Source organism: Poecilia mexicana, unplaced genomic scaffold (genome assembly GCF_051168715.1).
Source record: "Poecilia mexicana isolate PSO_F unplaced genomic scaffold, ASM5116871v1 scaffold_2, whole genome shotgun sequence".
Taxonomy (NCBI): Eukaryota; Metazoa; Chordata; class Actinopteri; order Cyprinodontiformes; family Poeciliidae; genus Poecilia; species Poecilia mexicana.
The window spans coordinates 27,779,808-27,805,256 of record NW_028263371.1 but is presented as its reverse complement, the minus strand read 5'-3'; the positions used below and the strand labels follow the sequence as shown (position 1 = coordinate 27,805,256).

The 25,449-nt window shown below is 41.0% G+C and overlaps 2 protein-coding genes across 4 annotated transcripts in view; one reads left to right on the top strand and one right to left on the bottom strand.

Moving 5' to 3' along the window:
* Window positions 1-13,153: 13,153 nt before the first annotated feature.
* The window catches only part of LOC106917008 (MSL complex subunit 3), a 193,549-nt gene continuing 181,253 nt past the window's right edge, over window positions 13,154-25,449 (bottom strand). For 2 of the 3 annotated variants that reach the window (XM_088013588.1, XM_088013591.1), the window contains 13 exons: window positions 18,926-19,008; window positions 18,742-18,837; window positions 18,553-18,647; window positions 18,376-18,473; window positions 18,174-18,302; window positions 17,942-18,099; window positions 17,716-17,874; window positions 17,395-17,639; window positions 17,229-17,318; window positions 16,546-16,655; window positions 16,331-16,430; window positions 16,164-16,248; window positions 13,154-14,331 (listed from right to left, as the gene is read on the bottom strand). In XM_088013588.1, the coding sequence (XP_087869714.1) occupies window positions 14,232-14,331; window positions 16,164-16,248; window positions 16,331-16,430; window positions 16,546-16,655; window positions 17,229-17,318; window positions 17,395-17,639; window positions 17,716-17,874; window positions 17,942-18,099; window positions 18,174-18,302; window positions 18,376-18,473; window positions 18,553-18,647; window positions 18,742-18,743 (1,371 nt within the window). In that variant the 5' untranslated portion in view covers window positions 18,744-18,837; window positions 18,926-19,008 and the 3' untranslated portion in view covers window positions 13,154-14,231. Of the gene's footprint in view, window positions 14,332-16,163; window positions 16,249-16,330; window positions 16,431-16,545; window positions 16,656-17,228; window positions 17,319-17,394; window positions 17,640-17,715; window positions 17,875-17,941; window positions 18,100-18,173; window positions 18,303-18,375; window positions 18,474-18,552; window positions 18,648-18,741; window positions 18,838-18,925; window positions 19,009-20,268; window positions 20,505-25,449 lie in introns of those variants that run through there. The other variant, XM_014985666.2, reaches the window with a different exon arrangement.
* The window catches only part of LOC106917006 (rho GTPase-activating protein 6-like), a 57,261-nt gene continuing 53,872 nt past the window's right edge, over window positions 22,061-25,449 (top strand). Inside the window, exon 1 of the mRNA XM_014985661.2 lies at window positions 22,061-22,896. Coding sequence (XP_014841147.2) covers window positions 22,420-22,896 — 477 coding nt within the window. The 5' untranslated portion in view covers window positions 22,061-22,419. The remainder of the gene's footprint in view (window positions 22,897-25,449) is intronic.

Below are 25,449 nucleotides of genomic sequence, written 5' to 3'. Positions count from 1 at the left end.
AAAGCTCGTCATTTTCTTCTCCACTTCAACTGACTGTTGCTCCAGTAACTTTAGCTTTCCTTTCTAAATGGGTGTTTCAGTACAAATGATGAAAACTGGACTTTGGAACCAGCCGCAATGGGATAAAGAAGTTTAAAGAAAATCCTAAAGATGTTATCTTTTAATAATTAATTCTTCTATAATCAGTAAGTAGTGATTTGTGACTACTTGTGTGACTATTTGTTACTACTTCAAACTTGAGAAAACAGTTTATTACATGTTGTGGTGCTAAATACAGAAAACAAAGTAATATGCAATATTACTTTGACAATATGACAATATTTCTTTATTCTATGGGCTAAACAATAAAAGAAGATACTAGTATATGTTTATTGAGGTACAAACTGATAGCAGTGAAAATATGCTATCTGTGAAACGTTTCCTATGTTTGTACCCATGGCAGCCTATTGCACTCTGAACTCAGGGATCTCAGAGATGCTGATTTTCTCAGTCGGTATTCTGACTTCAATGGTTTGTTTTTCTTGAACTCACTAGAACCTGACGAGGTTTTAAGGCATCCTAACGTCAGATCCCAACCATTGATCCAAACAAGAAATGCTGACATTGCATATTTCAAGTGTAGAGGGCTTATTTTCAAATTATACTCAGTTTGATTATAAATACAAAAAAACTGTACCCCAAGACATTCCCCATGTTCTCATTACATGGCAATACTAAACTCGAGCTATTAGGAGTCATCCAAGGCGCCTGAACAAAGATGCAAATGGGAGAAACTGATTTAGGGATAATAAGGACTGCAGTCTTCATAGCTGATAGGATAGGTGGCCCTGATAGGATAGGGCCAGAAGAACTCATTTAATCCTAGGTTGCACCATATATTGTAGATACAGAAAATATTAAATCTTAATTGTGATGTGGAGTGGTTATTTAGTAAGTGTAGTTCTTGTTAAGATAACTGCTTTTACCTTAACGCCTTATATCTGTTTTTAAGTCTCTGCAGACCAATAGCGATTGCTCATCTACCTAGTTAGCAAGTTCCTGCAACCAAGAAGCCATCACAACTTTTACATTGTTCGTGCTGAAGTATTCTGGGTACAAGGCAGAAAAAAAGAATCAGTTCCAAACTACAGATACAGCCAGGTGCAATGTTTCATAAGCACACACACTGCTGCTACCTGACAACACTGAAGTTGGCTCTAAAACTAATGGACCCTGCAAATGATCCATAGAGCGACCCAGGCATCACCGTGGCTTTACATCCATGCCAAAACAGTTTCATGGCTTCACTGTATTATCTAATGAAAATTAATTACAGCCCTTTATTTAAGTTCATGAACTTGTTAGCACGCGTTCCTTCATTTTGCGGCGGGTGTCCGATCTTGCCACTAGGTTGATTTAAAACGGCAGTGATCATTACTGTGGAGGACAGATAGGAACGCCAGTGGCATCTCACTCCTGCTTTGTGTCCCACAGAGATAGCGGGAGAAAAGCAGTCGACGTGCCTTTGTCCACTAATGAATAACAATATAGCCCAAGGTCACCACCGGAGAGGAAGTGACTGCGTGAGCGAGAGCGGAAACTGAGAAAGACGAAGAAAGACTTGGTGTTGGATTATTATATCCCACATTAGTATTCAGTGGTCCTCGTTGTGCTTCACAGACAGTTGGAAGATGTGTGGAGTTTATCATTATGATTTCCTTGGGTGTGTGTTTGAACGCGAGTACTGGCCTACTTTTCTCCCTCCCTTTCAAAACAGGGAAAAATATTAAATGTTCACCAACATAACAAAGATGCTTCCATCTAATGATGGGATGTGGCTTCAAACGGAGTAAACCCATGTGGATAATGTGTTATGTTCTCGTGAATATCAATTAGCCATTACAATGTTTACTGTTAACCTTGACTCAATCGTAACTAAATGTACTTTAACAACTATAAAACAGAAAAAGTCAATTCTATCTGCTAGATACGGTATCTGGGGATGCAATGGTAAATAAGCGTCACGGTTCGGTTTGCAACGCAATTTTACCGTCACGGCTTGGTGCGTTTACGATTGCTTCAGTCAACAGAAACAAAAAGATGCCACTATGGAACTGACTGGAGTTTTATTTTTTCACTGAAGGATGAGCAATTATAGCGACCAGATGGATGGATTGATTATACAAGTACAAGAGCAATTTATAAATACCGTAGTCAATTTTGTGGTTTAGGGATTTTTGCAAAAAAATTTAAGAAATATTATATTCCTGACTTCTGACATAGATGCTAGGGACTGTATCAAATGGATCAGTTGAGATGAAATAAGCTGAAGTTACAGTGAAGTTCTTCACTGTAAGGCTTTTATCTACTTATCAATTCCAGACAGTATTTTCTTGGCCTAACAGTACATAGTATATATCCTGAGGCACTTCTGACTTCCTGCTATAGTGACACACATTCAGAAATACAGGAGGAAAAAAATTACATTAAGCTGGTGATTCAGGAACAAATAGCTCAACATCTTGTTGAGGGAACATGAGGGATAGTTGCGCCGAAAGACCGATGATCTTAAATTGAGCCACAACCTTACAGCACTACGAAATGAACAACACTTTTTACCAGGATCATGAACCCCTAGAACCCGACGGACCCACCGGTGGGTCCAGCTGCCATGACCTCGGCTCGCTCTGTAAACAAAGGCTCCACGTGCCTTTAAATTTTTTTTATTTTTTATTATCCGCTAAAAGAGGCTTTGATCTTTCAAAAACTATTCCGCATAAAGGTTTTGCCCAAAATGTTAAGTTTAAATTTATTTATACCCCCTGAGGTTAAATCAAACAAATTAAGCACTTTTTCCAATTTAATTTAATGTGGTTGTATTTTGCTCTTCGTTTTTTAGTAAGTGTTCACTTTTACTTACTTTTTTTTACATTTTGCATTTTAACCCTTGTATAGTATTAAGTCTTTCTGTAGCCAAGAGCCAATGAGAAATTAGTCTAGATTATAAATGCTTAACTGTGTTTGTTCATATTTAGCATTTGTTCCTAAAGCTAAAGATACATGCATTATTTTTCCCAGAATGCAGCAGTGCAAGGCGAGTCTTTCTTGGCCAGCTCCCTGTTATTACAGGAGATAAAGCAAACGCTGGCCTTTGCACGCACGCATGCACGCACGCATACACAAACTTCACATGACTCGTCCAAACAATGAGATCATAGAATTTCATTCCCGCACCCTGTTTTAATCCAACAAGCAATCTCGCTGGGTCTTTCTTTTCCTTATGACGCAGCCCTAATCTGATGGGGCGGACAACCCTAGCACGGGAGGGGCAGGATTGGGAAAAGACTGGACTAATATGAGGAAGAACAGGCGATGTATGGATAGAGGGCATTGTTAAGAGATGGACAAAAATGGGGTTGAAAGACTAAAACATGATGCAGTTGATGCGTTTAAAATAAACATCAGATGGAATAGAAGTGAAGGGTGATGTAATTATGAATAGTTCAACAGATTATCTTACAGCCACACTTTGAATCATACACCCAGGTCCACACTGGAATGTTTTCATAAAGGGAAAAAATATTTTTTGGGAATGCAGCCCAGACAAAAATCTGTCAAAATCTGTGCAGTCAGTGAGATGTCTTTGAGATCTATGGAATCAGAAGGTAGAGTTGGTAAATATTAAAGTCAAAATGTAGAATAATGAAAGATTCCTCCCTAATAAAGCTGAATGGCAAAACACAAAAAGCAAACAAAAAAATCAAACAGAACTCCAATAAAGTGAACCCCCGCTTATTGACAGTTCAGTATTTGTGGCTTTTTCTATTATTCATAGAAAAGTTACCAATTCTTAGATTTTTTTCATAGCATATTTCTAAAATATTCTAAAGAAAATACAGCAAATCTACTTTCAGCACAAGTAGAATGGAAAAATGGATATATGGGTGATTGTAGATATAGCTTCTACGACGGTTTCCACCGTGCATATTAATGTATATTAAGAAAGCCTTAGTTTCATCGTAATTCATCCTGTGCACTTTTAACCTTCACCAGATCTTTAACTTTTATGTCACAAACAATCATTCTTGACAAAAGTAAAGATTGTTATGCTGTTGAATTGCCCTGTAAAACTTTTTTTTCCTTTGAGAATCCTTCTGGTGCATGCAAATTTGTTTAATTTCCTCCCAGAGCAGTTAAGTTTTTTAATCTACTCGGCATATGTTATCTACCTGGAAGCATTCAAACGCTCTCTTATGCATTAAAGCGGTTGACGGCTCCATCTGAGCTTAAACAAATAAAGTGTTTGGCTCGGCTCTACGTTCTCTCTGCCCCGTCCTCTATCCCTGAGCGTACTGCCGTCAGCTCGCTGAACTTCCCCCTGCAATAACGCAGCCTGTCGCAGACATTTAAGAGATAAGGAAAACCAGGCAACGGAAGGAGCCATTTGTCAGCCTCGGAGCAAACCAGACTCCACAAAAGGGCATGCATCTTTCAAACAAAACGTGACTGTTGTAAATGCATATTGGGGATGCGGTGCACATATCTCTGCTGTACAAAGACCTGAGCATGCATCGAAATGTAGAGATGAACGGCAACAAGTAGACGGAACAAATTGATTAAACGCTATTAGCTATTCCTCAGGCCCAGTGTGACATTTAATTATACGCACTCACAAAGCTGAATTTCTGACCAGGGCTTAGAGACTAATACCAAAAAAATAAATAAAAAATGTGTGGCTACTTTGAATATGCATGAAATAAGCTCGAATTAATCATGAATGCTTTCATATATATTAAAAAACAAAATAAATAAATTTGTTTTAATTGTGTCAATATGTCCCAGTACGCATGGAGCTTACGATGCAAAGGAGGCCTGAGGGGTTTCTGCCTGGGCAACAATCTGAAGCTCGCTGCACATGACTGGGCAGTGATCCCAGAGATGAGAGAGAAAAGCGGGAGTGATGGTGGAAGTGTTCTGAGCAGGAGGTGATGTTATAAATAACAGACTGTCCTGGTACACACGCTGAGGGGCTGCGGCGAAGCTTTTTGTGTGTGTTGCACTTCCTTTCCTGTCATATAAACACAGTGACAGAGAAAACACAGCGAGCTCTGTGTAACTTTTTAAATACGGGCTCGTCAGATTGGGAATACGGCCCTTTTCAGGCCACCCCAAAGACTATAGTGAATTACCTCCCATCTGCTACACTCAGACCATATGTAAGTAAGTGGCTTTTGGGTTTCATACTAGTGTAAACACACAGATGCAAGCATCATGTCATAACCTCATTACACGGAAATGCTGCCTAAACAGCCTAGTTGTTGCCAAATCTGCATTAAGCTACTAAAGGATTGAAAAGAGACACTAGCACATCACTGGTATCTCTGGGTGGGCTCACACCACTAATTTCCACTTAGTGTGGTTCGTTGACTGGTCCACAGGTCCAAACACTTCAGCAGTCAAGTAAGTGGTATTCCCACTGAGATCAAAATCTGCTTCAAAGCATCTTCGTATGAATCGCAAACAGTGACTGAATGCAGTAGAAGAATAAAAACTAGCCGAGAATATTGAGTAAAAAAATCATCCCAACGACCGACTTCCTTGGTGGTCTGATTTGCAGCCATGTAGTGTACATTATTTCTATTTCCTTTGCATGACCCAGAGGTATTTACATACATTTCCATGTGACTGGAAGGAAAAGCAGTACAACTGAAGATGGAAATTCTGCCAGGACGCTAATCGGTGTGTGACCCACTTGGCCTCCAGACCCCCTCCTGTCTGACCTAACCAATCAGAGTCGAACCATCAGAGTGTGGCAGGAACTGAAGTGGAGAAGGAGGACATGAAGGACTAAACCCTTGACATCCTAATCTATGGTCGACAATGGAACAATCAGATTTAGCTACCAACGAAAATGACAATGTGTCTTTATTATTCAGAAAAGACAAAGGACCTTAGAGAAAGTCTACACTACTGTAGGATGCAATATCAAAAGGAGTGTCATATAGACGTTTAGTGAGACTCTCACCTTTCTTCATCCCATCCATTCACCACTACGTCGTCCGTATGTCTACCCACCACCAATCCACCCATCCAACTAGGAAAAGTTGGACCAATTATTTGGTCTTCAACCAGTCACCTCATTTAGAGAAACCAATTTCAGCTACTTGTATGTATGATCCCCCTTAGAACAAAGAAATATGTCTTTTAAACCCCCAGCTATCCATGAGAGGGTTTTAGTCCAGTGCTTAAGATACTTTTCCGTGTCTCCTGATACTCCGACTTTCATTAAATCACTTATTTCTTGTTAAAGATTTTCCGGAACAAAGAAGATGACTACAGATTTGCGAAATGCCATCAAAAATGAATCAGAATGAAAAGCCGATTCGCTTGTATTTGCTTTGTCTGCGGCTGCTGAGTCAACAGTCAAATATTTGGAATATCTGTAGCTGGAAAACCAGGAACAGCAGGAGAGGTACAGAGATTGTAAGAAAATCAGTCCATGTCTGCCTGCCTGTCAAAATTCGTTTGACTTTTTTCCCCGGGCCACATGTTTCCTCACCAATGACCCATCACCTCCTCGCAGTAATCCTAAAACAGTGATGCTGCGATTTGCTGCTCCTAAATCCTAAAGTTCACCGCTGACCGGCAGCTGTACGGGTCAGTGTGTACAAGGAGAAAAGGAGACAAAAAGCTTATGTCTACTTTTGTCCTCCTCTGTGGGTTCAGATTCAGTTCAAGTAGGTTGTTTATTTCAATTTAGTTAGGATGACTCACAATGTGAGTAAAATGTTTTTTTTCTTCTTCTAGCATGTAATGTAGGCAGCTTTTAACGGCTTATTCGTTTTGTTAAAGTTTCATCCTTTTCAACAAGACAATTAAATTACATGAAATGTATAGATCTGTAATCTTAACTGTGAAAATTAAGGTTGCCAGTTAATCCCCGATATGACCAGGCTAGCCATATCAAATGTATACATGTCACTTAAGAGTGTCCAGCAAAATGTAGGATTTTACTGGACCAGTATCCTACCAACATTTTAATAGCACCCACACAATCATGTGGCCATACTTCCCAGTAGACAGCCAGCTAAACCCTCTAAAGCCATGAATTAATCTCTATAGGTGCTCAGTAAGTACAAGGGGTAATCCTGGGTTCATCCCAGCTCGGAATCACCTCGTCTTTATGTAATGTGCCGCCAGTTCAGTGATCAAAATCACAAAGGGCAATTCTGATCTGAAGCTAGATAGTGAGCCTAACTTCAGGAAATATGCTAGTGAAACTAGAATATTTTCCACAAAGTCGGCAGTCAGAGGGGTTCCTAAAAATATAATGGTCTGGTTTCTAAAAAAAATTCGGACCTTCCAAATGTTTGTTGTACAATTTTAGTAGTCATATGTCCTCCCCAGGCAACTTGTTGCCATGGTTACACTAAATCCCCTTCTGATTGGCTGTTCTGTATCTCATGATTTCTTCCCCCACTTAAACCTCTCCAAGATTTATAAAGGTGATCAAAACAGAAGTAGACCATTAAATAACCTTCCTCCCAAAACATTGGAATCAAATTGTTAATAAAGGTTCAGTTTTTCCTGATGTGTTTCATTTTTGGACAGCAATAGCAAGTGACCATTATTAATTAGTCTTAGATGCGATATGTCCTCCAGTCTCTAGTAAACTAAGATTTTCCCATGTTGATTATTTCACTATATATTGATATTTTAAGAAATCCTGAGTGCAACAACTACTCAGTGGAAAGTTGTTCTAACTAATTAACTTTTATTGACAAGTTACAAAACTTAAATAATTTCTGATAATCACACTGACTGAGTAATAAACACGCCTATCACACCAACTTTTCTTATTCTACTGCGGTCTACTAAAATTGCTACAAACTCATTGAATCTTCCTATGCTTATTTTTAAATAAATTTAATATTTTTATACAAAAAAAGACAAAGATTACAAAAAAGTGAGATTCAACAAGCTCCAACAATAATATCCCTAAATGTTTCAATGACAAAATCAGACCTAACAGACTCGAAACCCCAGACCGGTGGTTTTGATCAAGTCACTCCTGCATAGGCAACCAAAATAATAATAAAAAAAAAGGCTATAGAAACTTACTGGAAAGCTGTTAACATTCCCAGTTCGTCATCATCATCACACGGCTCCATCGTTTCTTCCAGGCAATGAAGGAATAATGGGTCGGTGTGAGTGGGATGGAAGCCCCAGCCCCACGACTGCTAAAGGGCTCAGAACATTGGAGAAAGAGCTGCTTCCCTGCTCACAGTCTAACTCCTCCACTGAAAGAAAAAAAACCCAACTCTGAATCTCTTAAAAAAAATCCCCAAACTCAATTTTCTCAGTGCGTACATGTGCATACGTGTGTATGTCTGCATGTGCGTGTGTGTTTTTTTTTTTTTTTTTCATTTCTAGTTTGGTGCCAAATGTTCCAGCTTAGCAATGCTGTGCAGCGCCGCTGGTGATGGATTTAGCCGGGGCATCTAGGCCAGCGGGGATAAACTTCATTCACACACAAACGCATGGACACACGAATACCTACATGAAAGACAACACACACGCACACATGCAGACACACAAATACACACACACACGCACATCAGCAGTGTTACAGAATAGAGGGAACAAAGGAGCAAAGTATTTGCATCCATTAGCTTTTGCTTTTCCGTCACACAAATGTTTTAGATTAAACAAAATTTGACAGCAGACAAACACATCGTGTCTAAATTATTTTATTTAGCTAATTTAAGGGTTTTGTTAACAACACCACATCATTAAAGTCTGGATGAAGCAAAGCACCCACAGACCATCACACTACCACCACTACTGTTTGATTGTTGCCAACATTTTAGACGTTTAGCTTCCCCTAAATTAATTTTTCCAGATTAATTCTAAAGTTTGATATCTGTGTTGAAGTTTTGTTTATATATAAATCACCACCAACAGCGCAGCTGAAATGTGTGCAAGTTTGTATTTAAAAGTAAGGATCAATGATTATGATCTAGTGCTCTCGTAAAGCAGGGTGAGATTAAAGCAAAGAACACAATGACAAAAGGAAACACAATAGAGCACCTGTCCATGCCGACTACTGGCACTAATATCTCATGGGATGAACAGGGGAAAAATAAAAAACATGCAAACATCACAGCCCCGTTATGTCTTTGCTCCTTGTTTTAAACTAAGAGGATAAAAGAAAAGAGAACAATTTAAAAAAACAAAACAAAAGTAAAGTCATGTCATCTGATCGATGCACATGTAGGTATAAAGAAGTATGAAGTCAAAGGGTGGCCTTCATGAAACATTTATCTGATAAAATTGCCTAAAGACTGACAAACCGTTAATTTTCCAGCATGAACAAAGCTACTTCCGACTGAGCCGTCCCATCTGATTTTGACAAGTAAAACATAAGCAAAGTTACCATTCAGTGCTGTTATCACTTCATAATTCACATCTCTTTTCACTCTTGGTGCTTAAACGCGGGGAAGTGATGCAACATGATGCAAACTCCCAGGTGTCATAGATTCTTGTTGCCTTGAAAAGTAATTAATCACATCTTATTCACAAAGAAAGATTAATAATAAACCAGGCTACAACCAGGGCTGGGTAAAAATCCATTTAAAATCTGTATTTCCATGAAGATCATATTTATGCAGAACAAATGATAATTCTTAGAATTATATCAGGTAGACAACAGTGTAACAACATAGACATGCACTCATGATTTAAAAGCATTTCACGTTAATCATGAAACGTACGCAGAAATTTTCTATCTCCTCTTATTTGAAATGAATTGAAACCGAGTTTGAAACCTACAAACGGAGGCATCCTTTGAAATTCCCTGGAAGACTAATGATGCAAAGTGCGCCAGAACATGGAAATACCCTCTTCTGTAAGAAGCCTAACTATATCTTAATCCTCTGCCTGCCACCAGCATAAATGCTGAACAACAGTGGGAGAAGGAGGGGGAAGAAAATCAAAAGAAAAACTGAAAAGGTTAAAAAAAATAAGAGCAAAATAAGTGGAAACAGGTATTTCTTCACATGATGATGGACCTTCCTTTTGTATAAGTACTTATGTTAGTCGTTTCTTTCTTTACTAGTGTTAAAAAGAAAACAGCACAGTGGGCGTCCAAACAGCAAGTTATCAACAGAAACATTCTTTGTTTTTTGTTTTGTTTGTTCCTTTTTTTTTTTTTTTTCATTTTCATTAGACGCTCCATTTCCCCACCCAGATGGTTCAGTGAAACTAAGCTCTCCTAAATGTACAAGTCAGCCATGCAGGCAGGCTGGTATTAAGGTGACAGAGACTTTCAAAAAGTTGTAGTTTAAAGCCAACAACATTTTCCATCGTCCTGGCAAATGTCGCAGTGACCCAGGTTTTCTCCTGTTGTATGAACAGAGTAATGTTACTGTAACTCGATTGGACAATAAAAGAGCACAAATACTTAACACAGATGTCTTAAACATGTAAGCTTGAATTTTAATTATCCAAGACGTTTAAAATGTAGTAAGTAAAAACTCTTGAAAACTAAAAAGCATAAAATGAATTTAAAAATTATTGCTAGGTCACAAACTCATACGCTGTAACAAAATTACAAAACTTAGCGAGCATGTGAGGCCAACGACAGTTTTATACAGAGAAAAGTTGTCCCTGGTTGAACTTGAGCTCACCTGAAGCAGACAGTCACTCTGCCTAGATGTAAAACTTCTTCGGTGATTAAAAAATGAAAACCCGGCCAGAAACAACACGGGCGATGCGAACGCCGAGGCTTTTGTGTGACGGAGAAATGCAATTCCACCTATCAGATCCTTAAAGCGCGACGGTGGGTTGCGAAATGAAAGGAAATGAGAAAGAAGAGACTAAACGCGGGTGAATAATACCCTTGGTTTTCCCCCAATTCCCAGACATTCTCGGAGGACTTCCAGGACGAGCTGTGATTTATAGTCTCCATCTAAACTAATGCGGGGCTTTGTTTTGTCCGCTCTCGCTGTCCTGCTACAGGGAATCATGTCGCCATTACAGAAGCACTTGTGATTAAAATCTGATGAAACGGATAATCATCGTCAGAGTGAGCTGAGACCTTAGTTTCACTTGCATGCCTCAGGCACAGAACTTCAGAGTCAAGTCCATTGCTATATTTGCAGCACTCAACTAATTTGGCAGATCTATTGAAATGTCAACTTCAAACACTATGAGAATAATCAGTTCCCCCCTTATATTTTCAGCAAAACGTTCCAGTTTTACTCACATATTGAGAAAAGATGTCTCCCTCCATTCGGCTTTGCCAATTCGGCCTTCGGTTGCAAGTGGACGATGCTCGTTTGGAGGCCGGTCCTCTAAAGGTCTGCAGCTGATGCTGGGGGCTGTCACCGACTGTTCAGAGCTGACTGATGTCAGGTCAGTGCTGAGGTCAAACGACGTCCAGGACGAGTCAGAGGAAAAGGAAGAGCTGGTATCCACCCACTCCTCAAACAGTCTGTGTTTGGTGCCCATGGCAACTACAGTAAGACAAACCCAGCTACGCAGGGAGACAAATGCAGAGAGAGCACACTAGGAAATGTCTTGAAGAGCCAAGAGTTTGTGGACAAGTCAGAATATACTTTTAGATTGGTGTGGACTCTATGGTCAAGTGCTAGAGAGAGTAAGGACCAATAAGAATGAACATCAGAGAGTTGAGATCAGGATTTGAAGGAAGAAAACCACTCAGACCGAAGAAGAGATAGCGGGAAGGGAAAAACAGAAAAGCACCGATGAAGATAGTCGGGGCCAAACATCCTGGGTAATAGGTGCAAGCAGCAGCACTTCACAGGCGATTGCTCACATCTCATTACATTCCATTTTTGTCCTGCAACAATTAAATTATGGGGTAATCTGATAGTGCCGGCGCAGGATAGGAAATCGATTGGCGATGCATGGAGAGGCTTGAACTCGCGGCTTCTGCGGCTACGCGATAGCGCCGGCTGAGAGAGCGTCGTCTTAGGTTGCACTGGTACGTGGTTCATTACTAGAGGACTGATCCAGGCAAAATTCAATTAAGGTTCACCACTAAAACCAATTAGACCTCTGATGTGGGGAGAACATGCTCGCCAGTTTCCCACAGGTGCAATGGGAGCGAACTAAGAGCACAGTTCTTCAGACAGGGAAGGTGGTAAAGTATAAAGGAAGAACAGAGTGGTGATCTGATTTCTTTGAAATCTAAGCTTTAATCAGTATTGACCTTTATATCCTGTTCAGCTGTGCATATTCAGGTGAGCATACATCCATTAGACTGTATAGTCAAAGTGAACAGGAATGAATGTTTGTCACAAAGTTCAAATTCATTGTGGTTAGGGACCAAACCGCCAGCTACAATCTCCAGATACTTGGGACTTCGCCTAACTTTTCACATTGATTTCATTTGATACAAGCTAAATAAACTGATTAGATTGATCAAATAAGATTCAAACACAGAACTTTTATCTTAAAGTTCTATTTCTATGGTCCTCTGGACTCTATAGAGCAAGAGAAATTCCTATCTTGGGCCCGATTTTGCCTGCAGGCCTTGAGTTGGTTTATAAGGCATCTACTTTTCAACAAATTTATTCCCAGTTATCTTAATTTTGGTCACTTTCTTTCAAAATGCTTGCTATATTTAGCCAAGCTAAATAAAATATTTAAAAGACTTATTTGGATGCAGCAAAGTCAACTTTTCAGTGGAAATCTCTGGATAAACACGGTTCTACTTATAAAAGTCTGCTTTTAAAAGACGAATGCATTGAGTTGGACTTAACATTTATTGTGTCAGTATTAATTCTGCACTGATTAAATATGAAAAAAAGTTTGATCAATTTAAATCTTTCTTAAAACAGAGGAAGGGGCCACAAAAACTCCGTCCAATGGCCACAATTGGCACAAGTAACTTTTTTCTTTTGTTGTAGATGTGCTCTACAAAAGTAAAAATAAAATCTTCTTATAGATGCGAACAGCACTGTTCATTTTATACCATCATAGAAAACAAAGACTGAAACCAAAGGGGTCTCCACAATTACATTTGTTTGATTTTTACACTTTTGAATATATGTGGAAAAAATACAACCCGGCCTCACTGCCGGGGTTCATCAGCATGCAAAATGCAACCACATCCTGCACATCTTAGGCAAGCATGAGTAGAAAAAGGTGACGATTTTAGAAAATGTTGTTTTATTTATGTTTTTACAAACAACAGTCACAATAGAGGGGGGAAAAATCACTTCAAGGAAATGAAAAAAACAACACCCTACAAGGTTTATAACACATTTTAGATTATTTGCTTTAAGTTTTAGTTCCTGTCAGAGTGAAAAATAAATAGGATATGGGTATCGTGTACATATTTACACTTTCACCAAATAATCCAATTAGGTTTTTATTCATATTACATCCAGAGTGGACGAGTATGTACACAGCTTTCCAGGAGTTTACTATGAAATCTAAAATATCTCTTCAAATTTGCTTGCTTTTTTTCCCCCTCATATTTGATGTATTGATTTAATGTCATAAAAAATGAGTGCACCGTTAAAACATAACACGCCAGTGCTTTTTAAAGTGAAATGTTACTGGGATGAGTTATAGAATAAAACATTTTTCTTTTAAAAAAAAAAAAAGAGCAAATTTCTTTTTTGGAACGAACATTCAAAGAGTAAATTTAGCTAAAAAACAAAACAAACAAACAAAAAAAACAGGAGAAAAAGAATATTCACGAGCAGAAGAGTTAGAAATTGCAGCAAGATAAATCAAGGGTCGCAAGAGAAAGTCCTGTTGTAGTCTGGCAATATTCTGGGCCACTGAGAAGTGGACAAAGTCACTCTTCAGAAAGAGCTAAGCTTCCAAACAGAAGTACAATCCCCTTTCACAGGCAGGTGGAAAAACAGCAACACGTGACTCTTTACTGTGTCCTTTTTACCCCTCGTTCTTCAATGAATACTCCAAAACTGCCGTTCGGGAAGGAAAGTAGGAAAAATGCAAGAAAAACTAGGGATAGTCGCGACAACCTTCGACTTCCGCAGGTTGGAATTCGTGGAAATCGGCATGCGTTCCACGTTAGTAGCGAAGCAGAAAGGCGTAGTCCCGCGTGCGGGAGCGACGGGGAAGTAACAGGATCCACACGGCGGCAGCAGCAGGAGGAAGCGTGGTAGAGAAGAGCAGAAGAAGGGACGGAAATGCCCGGAGATGCTGCAGAGGGGCGGGGCTTAGAGAAAGAGAAGCTGTCCGGTTTTCCTCTAGTAAACCGGCCTCGGTTGTTTCATGTTGTAGTGGGCCTCTGACGCCGACACGTATGCAGACTCTGGAAAGAAATCCTCGTGGAACTCAGCCAGAAACCTAAAAGAGAGGTCGGAAGGGGCACAAGCAGGGGGAATGGTTTTAACATTTAATCGTTTTTGGATGAAACAGTCGGGCCACACGGTCCAGTTCACGTCATGCTGTGGTTTTTCCTAGACTTCCACCAACTCGTTCTAAGAAGCCTTACGTCCATCTCCCCTCGGCCTTTCTATACATTTTGCAGACAACCTTCTCAACGCTACATGAATTTGTTTTTATATCAGAAGAAACCAATCACTATCTGAGACAGAGTGGACATGGGAACGCCTGACCAGCAGTCGGAAAGCAGCAAAAGTATAAATAGATAAATAAAAAATCCCCCTCCCCCCTCTTCCCATCTAATCAGCAGCGGGGAAAACTAATCCGGAATCTTCTTAGTATCCGCTACTCGGCCAAATCCTCTAAATCTTGCCATCTCATCTTAGCTCCACCGGCCTTTCTAATCTCAATGCAAACAAATTATCCTCATCAGAGGAGAACTTATGAAGAGCGAACGTCGAGGCGATGGCTGCCGAAGGTAAAGGAGGTCGGAGAGAGCAGTTGGTTTTCAGTCAGCGCTACGAAGGCTGATCCTCAGCTGATAATATTCACACAAATTATTTAATAGCAAGCAAATCACTCTTTGATGTGTTGTTAGAATGCTACTGAGTTCCTGTCAGAGGAGTGTCAAAATAAAGCACACTACTACTAATGGCGATCATTCTTACGGAAGGAAAGAGGAGAGCGGGGAGATCAGCTGTGGCCAAATCCCAGCATGCACTGCGCGTCAGTCTCTGGGACATCAATCAGTTTTTGCCCACTCGGCACAATCTGCCCGGAGGCTGATTACAGAGTAGAAACACGGAGTCTTTCCCAAAAGAGTCGAGTCTGAGAGCGTGGCCAGCGTCCTGCTGAGTCCACAGCACGGCGAGCAAAATATTGATTCTAACAAGAATTAAAAACATATTAAAATAATTGTGTATATATATATATATATATATATATATATAGAAAGTAACTTTAAATGAAACAGAAAATGCATGAATAAAATTTGAAAAAAATAAAAAAATATGAAATTTTTGACATAAAAAGAAAGGAAAGCAGAAATAAAAAGAATGAAAGAAAAAGTTAGAAGAAGAAAGACAGAAAGACGTTTGACGACCCTAAATCATAAAAGTATGGGTAATAATTCATCTGCCTTTAAGAACCAGTTGATTAACGTTTAGCTGTTTGTTTCAGGCAAAGAGATGACCTTTGACCCTGCTAATGATGATGCTGCACGAGACGTTTCCCTGGCAGAAGCTGCTGGGGCTCCAGGTATTGGCATTCCACATGCATAGAAAGCAAGCGAAAACCATTTCTGCAGCTGTTTGTGCAGCCAGGAGGCCAAAAAACAAACAAACAAAAAAAAAGATAAAAAAGGAGGCATCACACGTTCAGCTCTCTAGCGCTACCTTTTGACAGGAGGGGGGTATTGTTTGAGTTTGATTAGAGAATGAAAAGACCTAAATCCCTGAAGATCGCTAGTGAGGATTTAAAGATTAGACTCCCGTGCTTGTGTAACGCCCACTCATCTCCCGCCCTCTAACACGAGCTCTCCTACCGATTCACCCAGCATGTGGAGGATCCAGGTTGACTTCATGGATGTCAGGCAGCAAAATCAAACCAGTAATGTGCAAAAAAAAAAAAGAAAAGTTCTTCAAACTGAATTTCCTGGTATTTCAGTTTGGAGGAACTTATTTTAAGTGACTTATTTTTGTCTTGATACATTATCTCACTCGTTTTTAATTTGCAAGTGAGTGTTTAGTTAAACTGATATCCAAAGTAGTGTTCAGTCAGTTCTGGTTTTGTACCTGAGGAACAGTTCCAGATGTTTGATCAGGGCTCTGAGGTTCCGCTCAGGGATCTGCATTTTCCCCAGGATCTCCGGTAGCTTCACTGCAGGGAGAGAAAGTCGGGAAATGTGAGTGTGCTGTATTTGAGTACACTGCGTTTGATGCAACCGGAATTCAGAACGGACCGAAAAGCCGCAGGAGGTGCTGGGATCCGTAGAGGTAGGAGGGTGGAGGAGGCTGGTCGTTGAGGGGGTAGTTATCAGGGGTCAGCTTCCAGCTCAGAACCTGGTGGATGAGACGATTGGGAATTTAAAAATGTATATATATGTAAAAAAATATATATATATAACAGATTTTAGCATGTTGGAGGCCTTTCAAAGGGAATAAACTGCTTCACCACCTCATTGAGTTCGTTGTTTCTGCGGCTCTCTAAGCCGCAGAAAAGTCCGCTCCTCTCTTTGCTTGGCGTCAACGGCAACGGAGATGACGAGCCACTGTGGACCGGGGTTTCTGGGTAAAGAGACGAGGGGAAGGAAATGAAAACATGAATATTGCATTTCCTCCTGCGGAACGTTGCCCCTCACCAAACCCTTCCACATTCTGCAAATAATATGAAAATGGTCTCAAATGTTTGTGCTGCTGTTATTTTAAAGATATTAACAATAGATGTCAACCACCACAGCAATATATACAATCAAACAATATGGTGTTGAACATTTTTTGTTTGTGCCTTTATAACTTTCAAGATTAAAAAAACAGTAAACCTTTCCAGAGGCCGTCTCCTCCTCATTAACAAAAAACAAAAATGTTCATAAATTAATTGTGCCAAGTCTGGTTGACATTTGTTGACCTCTGGAAACATTAATATCTTTAAAATAATGAAGGGACAAACAAAATGTTTGATTCATAAACAAGCATGCACGTGTCATTGCAATTTTGTTTAATTTGAAGAAGATTGGGGGGCCAACCTCACTCAGGCTGAATGTGCAGATGTTAATACCAGGAGGACACTGCCATCTACTGGATTAACAACATCACTACAACCTCAAATCATTGAATAGTTCATGATTAAATCAGTCGTACTTTTTTCCAGGTTGAGGAAGAACTTGGGTTGCGCTGACGTGTCGATCAGACGTCGTTTGAGCTGTGGAGAAGCCGTAGCGCTCCCTCCACCTGTCGGTGTTTCATATTTAGACATCAGCAATCATGAATCTGATCATAAAAGAAAGAAGGTGGCGCGTTTTCCGACCTCCGCTGCTTCCCTCGGTGGGCCGATCTCCACCAGACGTGTTCCTGGTGGAGCGCCTGAGGGACTGGGACTGGGAGGACTGGTAGGAGATGCAGTCCATGTCGGGGTGGCGGCGGCGCTTCGGCGTGGGGGCTGGAGCCGTGGGCGTGGCGGCGGAGGTGTCGCTCAACGCCGGCTGGCTGTCCGTGGACTGAGGCGTGGGGGGGTTGTGAGCCGGTGGGCTCGGGCTGCGTTCTCGTTGGGCGCTGGAAAAGAAAAGAAAGGAAAGTTAAGAGTCACCCCGTCACCAGAGGGGAAATGTTTTGGTCAGAACGCACATACTTGCTGGAGCTGGGCGAGGTTTCGTTGACCGTGAGGAGCAGCCTGGAGGAGCTGACTTTCTTAAACTGAGCTTGTTCGCAGGGGTAGAGGAGGATCATGGGTAAGGTGAAGTCAAAAGTAATCCTCAACCCATCGACCATTTCCTTACAAAGCTCCTCGCTGAAAAACAAGCAAAAAGTTCACAAAAAAGCTGATTTCTTAACGTTAGTGGCGTCGGGGTCCTCACCTCCTCTCCGGGGGAATCGTCTGCGGGCTGCTGCTCTGCGTGGTGTTCTGCTGCCGCCGGTACCGCTCGTTTGCCATGAAGGCCTTGTTGATCGTAAAGTGCTTCACGTAGGACTCCAGGATGTGGACCACGTTGGTCTGACAGGGGACCATAACGAGCTGGAGAAGAGCGAAGGAGAAGCGTTAAAAGAGCAAAAACCCGTCACAGAAACGTCGGCGAGGTCGAGCCGTACCTTCTTCCTCTTGTTGATGTAAAAGCAGTCGTCTTCCAGTTTCTTCTTCAGAACGTCCGGGATGCTGATGTCTACATGGACCACCTTCTCCTCGCACTCTCGCTTCACATTAACCTCCGGCTCGACCCTCTTAAAAACACGAAAGGCGGATGAATACTTTGAAGCGCCGTGCCGAGAAAACAGCCCCGGCTGGACTCGTCACCATTTTGTTGACGTCTTCCGAGAAGGTGCTGTCGCCGCTGTTCGAAGAGTCGGGCTCCGAGTCGTCCCCTTCGCTGCTGTCCGAGGTCGAGATCAAACCTGACGGAGGAGGAGAGTAAAACTTTGAAACGATTGCAGACGGCAGTGGGAGATCGAACGCCGCAGACAGAGTTCTCACACGCATCATCGCTGTCCTCCTCCTTTGGGAGAGTCTTCAGAGAAGATTTGTTACCAGACTGACGACGTCGCCGCTTCGTCCATCCCTTTCTCTTCCTTAAACCGCCGGGATGAAACGGAGCAAAATGAAATTCAGAAAGCTTATTCGCGTTTTGAAATCTCTCTCCGGGTGATTAGAGCAAGAACTTACATGCGCCCCAGAGCTTTGCGAGCCAGCTTACGTTGCAATTTGCGGTTTTCCTCCGTGTCCCTTAGGACATGATCCTCGGCAGCCCAACGGTCCCAGCTGCGCAGACGCAAGCGTCAGTTTAATACAGAGAGAGTTAAAAGCTCAAAACATGAAACTAAATATGACGTGGTGAATATACTCTTACCTTCTGCTCCAACCGCTGAAATGAATCAGGTACTTTGGGACTCGTCTCCCATGTTCATCTGTACCTATCAAGACATCAAGGACCTGCAGGATCAAAAGCAAAACCTTTCAATCACCATGAAATTAAAGTTGAACAGTCACTGGTGAACACATGTAAATCGGAGGTATACATTTACACATCCTTGTTTTTGGTTTTAGAGACATGAGGTTTCGGAATATTTCTGGTAAAAGTTGAATCTGCTTCATGAAGCATTCCCAAGCTGCAGATTTAGGCCTGTTATGAAACTTGTGCTCCAAGCTTCAGTCAAAAATATGTATCCTGATATTAAAGTAGATTCAAATTCTGGCTTAAGCTTTCAAAGTAGACCGTCTTCAGTTTGGGAACAAATTTACTGATATAAATGAATACTATGATATCAAAATTATGTATGCATCTGTATTACAATGGTATTTGATTAAAGAACTCAAAATAATACAAGGCATTAATAACGCTTCTGGCAGAAAAATGCCAAAAGTGCCTAAATATAGTATAATTAGCATTATTAATATAAAGTAGCAATATATAGATATTTTATTTACTAGGTATTTTTTTTTTAAGAAACTAACTTGCGCAAATCATTAGTAATTACAAGGTTATTTTAAATCAACCAGAATATCAAGGTACAAGCAGGGATGGAAGAAATCGGGATGCTAACCCACAGCTAGCTAGCTCAGGTTAGCAAAATGCAAGATTCAAGCTGCTAATTTTCACAAAATTGTTGTCTCTATCTATTAAACAGCAATTTGCTTAGCTTATGGAAACGTTGTACGAAAAATAGTGAAATGCACGGCCGAATGGGACCTTTATTCAGCTACATAGCAAACTAAAACTTATATTAGCTGCGCAGTCGCGGTGAGTTTGTTTATTAGATGCTGACATTTAACAACACTAAAGTCACAAGATAAATCATTATGACATTTTTTTTTCAAAGACTATAACCAATGTCTGAGGTATTGCTCAAGTTGGAAGTTCTCCTCAAATAGACTCAACTGTGTAAAACTGCAATACTACAGCTTTGTTTACGTTTTTCTTTTCCTTTTTTTTTTCTTTTTTTTTTTAATAAACCCAAAATCCAGCTACAAACATGTAATCGAACGCACCCGGAAACCATGCGCTTATGCAAAGAGAAACAACCCCGGTAAATTAATACCAAGAATGCATTTTTTCTTATAATGGCCTAAGTCTCCTTTGTGGTCACTCGCGGCTCCACACTGCATAAAACAGCCTCGCTTTCCTTTTGCAAATGACTCCTCTTTAGAGGGTGTAAACACCGAATGGCAACGTTAGCTTGGTTATAATCTTACCTTAGCGTCATACAAGACTTTAGCCTTGGTTGGGTCGGGTTCAAAGCACAAGACTCGTTCTCCTTTGTGAAACTGGTATTTAATTCCCCGCGAATTCATTTGTTCATGGCGACGTGTGGGAGAGAAGGCATCGATCGGATTCTTAAACACCCTTAACCCTTTCCTTTCCTATGTGGGAGTTTCTCAGCTACAGGAGCCTCTGGAAAAGATGGCGCTGTTGTGGGAACACGGGGCGAAACTTTACTGCGCTGCGTTCATAGGCAGCTGGAAATTTCTACACTCAGTTGTCAACTCTAACATGTTTGAAAATACGCATTATGGTATATTTATGTTTTTAAAAAATGGTTTTAATTCCAAAGTACTTTCTTTAGAAAAAAAACAACAATTACGATTCAATGATTACCGCTAAAATCAGTCGCAGTCTAATGAATTTTGACGTTCCGCGCAGACGCGAAGGCAGCAGGAAACACTGTTTGAAAATTGCGATTTCAAAACCTAACCAGCAGATGGCAATATAACACGGGAAAAGTTCAAGACGCAACCAGAGTAATAAATAATTAGTCTAACTTAAAAAAAATATGATTCTATATATTTATCTACATAAAATTAACCTGATTGAGTCATAAAGTGCCTGGAGATGGCAACTGTTATGAATGTATTCTATTGAAATAAACAGATTTCAGGCAAACTGAATTGAGCTGCAATTTTTTTTCTTTCCTAAATTGATAGTCAGCATCAATAAATTCCTGAAATGTTTTTCTTTCTTCCGCTATGCAAAAGACAATGTTTATCTAAATCTACAGCTTCTGCATTTCGCCCCCCGCCCCCTTTCAAACTGTTTTTAGAAGGGTCAAATCTATCTCGGTTGTTATCAGTGTTGTGTCATGCTGTGTTGTTTGCATGTGAAAGTGTCATGTGTTGCTGTTTCAGGAGCTCCCTCAGGGCTCCTGCTATTTCCTTTCAATTTTATCATACTTTTAAACCTTTTAATATTTGATCATGCTTCAAACAAAAACTTTGTTTATAAGGATTTTATGTTTATCTTCTCAAAGAAATGCGTAATTCTGAAGTGGAATGAAAATGAACATTGTTTTCAGAACTTGCATATCATCTCCACTGTGAAACATGGGGGTGGCAGCATCACGGTGTGGGGATACTTTTCATAGCCAGGTACAGTGAAGATGGGTGAAGCGAAACATAAGGTACCCCAGTGACAAGAAATTTCTAAATGTTGATAGATATCTGTTTAAAAAGTTGTCTGTCGTTTTGGAAGTCATGTGACATGTGCTAAACGAGTTTTATTTTACTGTCTTGAGAGCAAAATGACTCTTTAGGTTGTAAAAGTTGCAGACCCTCTGCTGTCCTGCAACTTTGCATCCCTTCTCCAGCACCTGAACCTAATTAATGACTTCTTAAAAGTTACAGGAAAGTATCTATCGAATGTGATTCAACTTTTTCATACAGGGGGGAATGGATACAACCTTCTTTTTTTTTAAACTAATTTTCTAAATGACGTTCGCGTCGATCTCTCATAATCAGTCCCCCCCACACCCCCCACCCCACCACAAAAAATGATGTTTGAGGTTTTATTTACACAACATAAAAAAGAATAAATGCAAGGCAGCGCGCATGAGGAGAGGAAGAGCCATTAATCCCAGTGCTCACTTATTGTTTGGCTAATTTTAGAACACAGGCGGCTTCCCCCGACAGGTCTACTGTTACCAGACAGATGGATTAATAGGAGAGGAGGATTAATACTCCTATTTTCACCTCAGCTAAATCATGGATGTGCCTGTGCGTGACCTACTGCCTGTCTGATGACTCCATACTTACTTATAAACTGCACAAATTTATTTATTTTTTTTTAATTATTATTTCAGAGGATGAGGTTTTGGATGGTTTTATTTTCCTGCAGTTTAAAAGTGAAAGTTCAACACTGGCTAAAACACAGTTTTCTGACCACCTCCCCTCTACCCACAAGCCCCACGCACGCCCATTCCTCAGAAGACGCACACGAGAGAGTTACACTTGATCAGTCTTTACGCAGCTCTCCATGGGCTCTGCGTTCAATGGAGCGCCTCTGAACTCCAGCCTTTTATTCGCTGGGGAGGCTTTAGAAAAGTTGTTGGGCTGATCCAAAGTTGAGGCGACATGTCGGCCGCGCAGGGACTTCTCAACAGCGTCTTTTCCTGCTCCTCTCCTGCCTCCAAAGCAATAGCCAAGAGGAGGCTGCGCCAAACCCGCAGCCTGGACCCGGCTATCATACGGCACTGTGGGACCGGGACCGATGGGATGAGCGGGGCGCAATTTGCGGCCGCCGACGCAGGTGCGCCGTCGGGTGCGAAGCCGGCTTTGCGCGCCAGGATCCCGACGCTGAAAGAACCCATCACGCCGTCGGTCTCCTCCCCATCCATACCTTCGGACGTTTCTCCTTCCTCCAATTTCCACTTCGACTATGATATCGCCAAGCGCCCGAAAAGGAATACCGCGGGGGATTTACCGTTTATGGTGAGGGGAGCCGGCGCTGCGCAGTCGGGGAGCACCGGCGCGCTCTTCTCGCCGCGGAGGTGGCTGCAGAAGAAAGTTCAGCCTACCTGCCCTCATGCGTATGTCGTGTGGAAATCGGAGGTAAGACAAACCAACAATGGTGCATTACAAGTTTTGTCATTTTTAAAATGATTATTTTAATGGGGGAATTAGTTAACTACATGCTTGAATTCTTATTCCTGCTTGGTTGATGATATTGTCCTAATTTGCAAAAAAAAACAAAAACAAAAACAAAAAAAACAATCTTTTGTCCATGATATAACTACAAACCTTAGGATATTTTATTGGGGTTTTATGTAACAGAGCAACTCAAAGGAGTGTGCTTATGAGGTGGAAGTAAAATGATACTTCTAATTTCCCAAATAAGAATGCCTTCATTAGAACCATCTTAGCTTCCATTTTCCCTGCATGTAAAGAAAAAGCATCCCTTCTGCATGATGCAGCCACCACCATGCTTCACTGATGGAAAGGCGGGTTTAGTGTGATATGCATTGTTTGTTTTCCCTCTCAGTGCTTTTAATCTGATTAGTGACTCCCCTCTCCCATTTGTTTGCCATGTCTCCTTGCGTGACTTGTAGAAACTAATGCATTATTGTGCATTAAGGAATATATATATTCCTTATTTGTCATCCAGTCAAAAAGAAATTCTCACACCAAAGCTTTGTAACTCTGCATCTGAAGCAGGTCAAGCAGATCAGATCAAAAGTGAAGCTAATTGCACTGGGTTAGCTATCATAGCTTTATTTAGGGGTAACATATTACTTACTAAAAAGCACTCCACATTTCTAAGAACTGTTTTCAAAACGAAACAAACTGAAAAAACTCGAAAGCCACGCACCACTGTACTTCCACCTCACCATTTTTGCACTACTCTGTGTTGGTCATCACATAAAATCCCAATAAACCACATTAAACTTGCGCCTTTGAAGAGACAGCATGTGAGGAGGCACTTTTCTGAGCCACTGTACCTGTGGGAAAGCATAAGAAAATGACCCAGGAGCTTTTAAGGATTAAACCACTCCAACAAAAGGTGCAATGAAGTGCAGTTAGTTTGCCCCCTGCTGCTGCCATCATTGACTTTGGGGAACCTTTTGTCTTCATAAGAACCTCAAACTGAGAGTGAATGAAGCGCAGGCAGGTATGAAATCCTAACCAAAACATACTTGGTTGACTTATTTTAAGTGAACTAGGAGGGGGGTGCTTTACTGGCTGCATACTTGGCAGGAGTCCACTTGCACTGGTGGAAAGGTATGATGATTTTACTCCTTTTTATAAAGAAATTGAGGTGTTGTTTTCTTTTTCTGCTCAAGTTTTGTTGTCCCTGTGCTGAGGGTGGAGGCGTGTGTGTGCATACACGCAGCGCTCGTTTCAGGGTCTGAAAAGAAAGTTCTCACGACTGGGAGGAGGGTCACGGGGTCAAGAACCACGCGGCCCATGTTCAGCTCTCCCAGCAGCATTTGCTTCATTCCCTGATCTGCTTCTCTCGCAGCGTGCCTCTGTTGCTTGTTTACACGCACGTGCATCCGCTCTCTGGATCCCACTATGGAGCAATAAGTGTATTTTCCATGTAGTTTCCCCCCCACCCCTCCCTTCCACATTAAGGCCCACCAAGGGTAGCATGAGGCCATCAGCATGGAGTCATTGGTCCAATCCAGACCTTAAAGTTATTGCACCTCAGGGTTTCCATAAAAATCCAGACCCAAGACGTTGCTGTTGGTGTGCTGGGATGTGTTCCACTCTGCTGGCTGTGGAGAAAATATTTATTACATAAAGGATAAACGAAGATGGTCATAGAGAGAATTGTCAAATTTGCCCAATTAGGATATGCATGCAGGGCCTATTTAAGAGAAAGGACATTCTGTCTTGCAGCTATACTAACACAGGGGGTGCCAGAGACGGCTGTAATCTGCATACCAACATTGTTTTCAGCTCTAGTGGAAGCTTGCTCTGTTTGTTGTAATGCTGTCTGCTCATCGGGGAAACTTTGGTCCATGTCCAAGTGATAGCATAGGAATGAGTGTGCCAATCCAACACCATTTGTCCGTACCTGCAGTGTCTTGATCTCTCTGGGAAAGAAACGGGCACCAATCGTCTTATCAGAAAAAAAAAAAAAAAACGAGTTTTGAAACTCTAAGATGTACTGCTGGAATCTGAAATTCTGAATAATCCCGACCTATATTTTTTGTATAGTTCTTCCAAAACTACCAACAAAAGGTGAAATATAACATAAGAGATGTTTAACTGAGTCGCCCATCCACCTCACACTGTAGGAATGTTGTTTGCTATCTACTAACTAACTACTGCCTTAAGAGTCAGAACTCTTATCTGGGAATTAGGACAAATAAAATCGTAAAATCCATCAAAATAAATATTGTATCAATGTACCGCACCTGCAAAATGAGAACATAATAAAAAAGTGTTAATTCCAGTAAATAATTTGAAAAAGTGAAAGTTATGCATAAACTTGTCATGCAGAAACGTTATGGCAAACCACAAAAGTTAACTGCTAAAGAAATTGGTTCACAGAATGCTGTATCCAAGAATATCTATGGAAAGTTTAGTGGAAGGAAAATGTCTTGTAGATGAATGTGCAAAAGGAACATAGATAAGCAGAGTACTGCCTGCATTATCAAG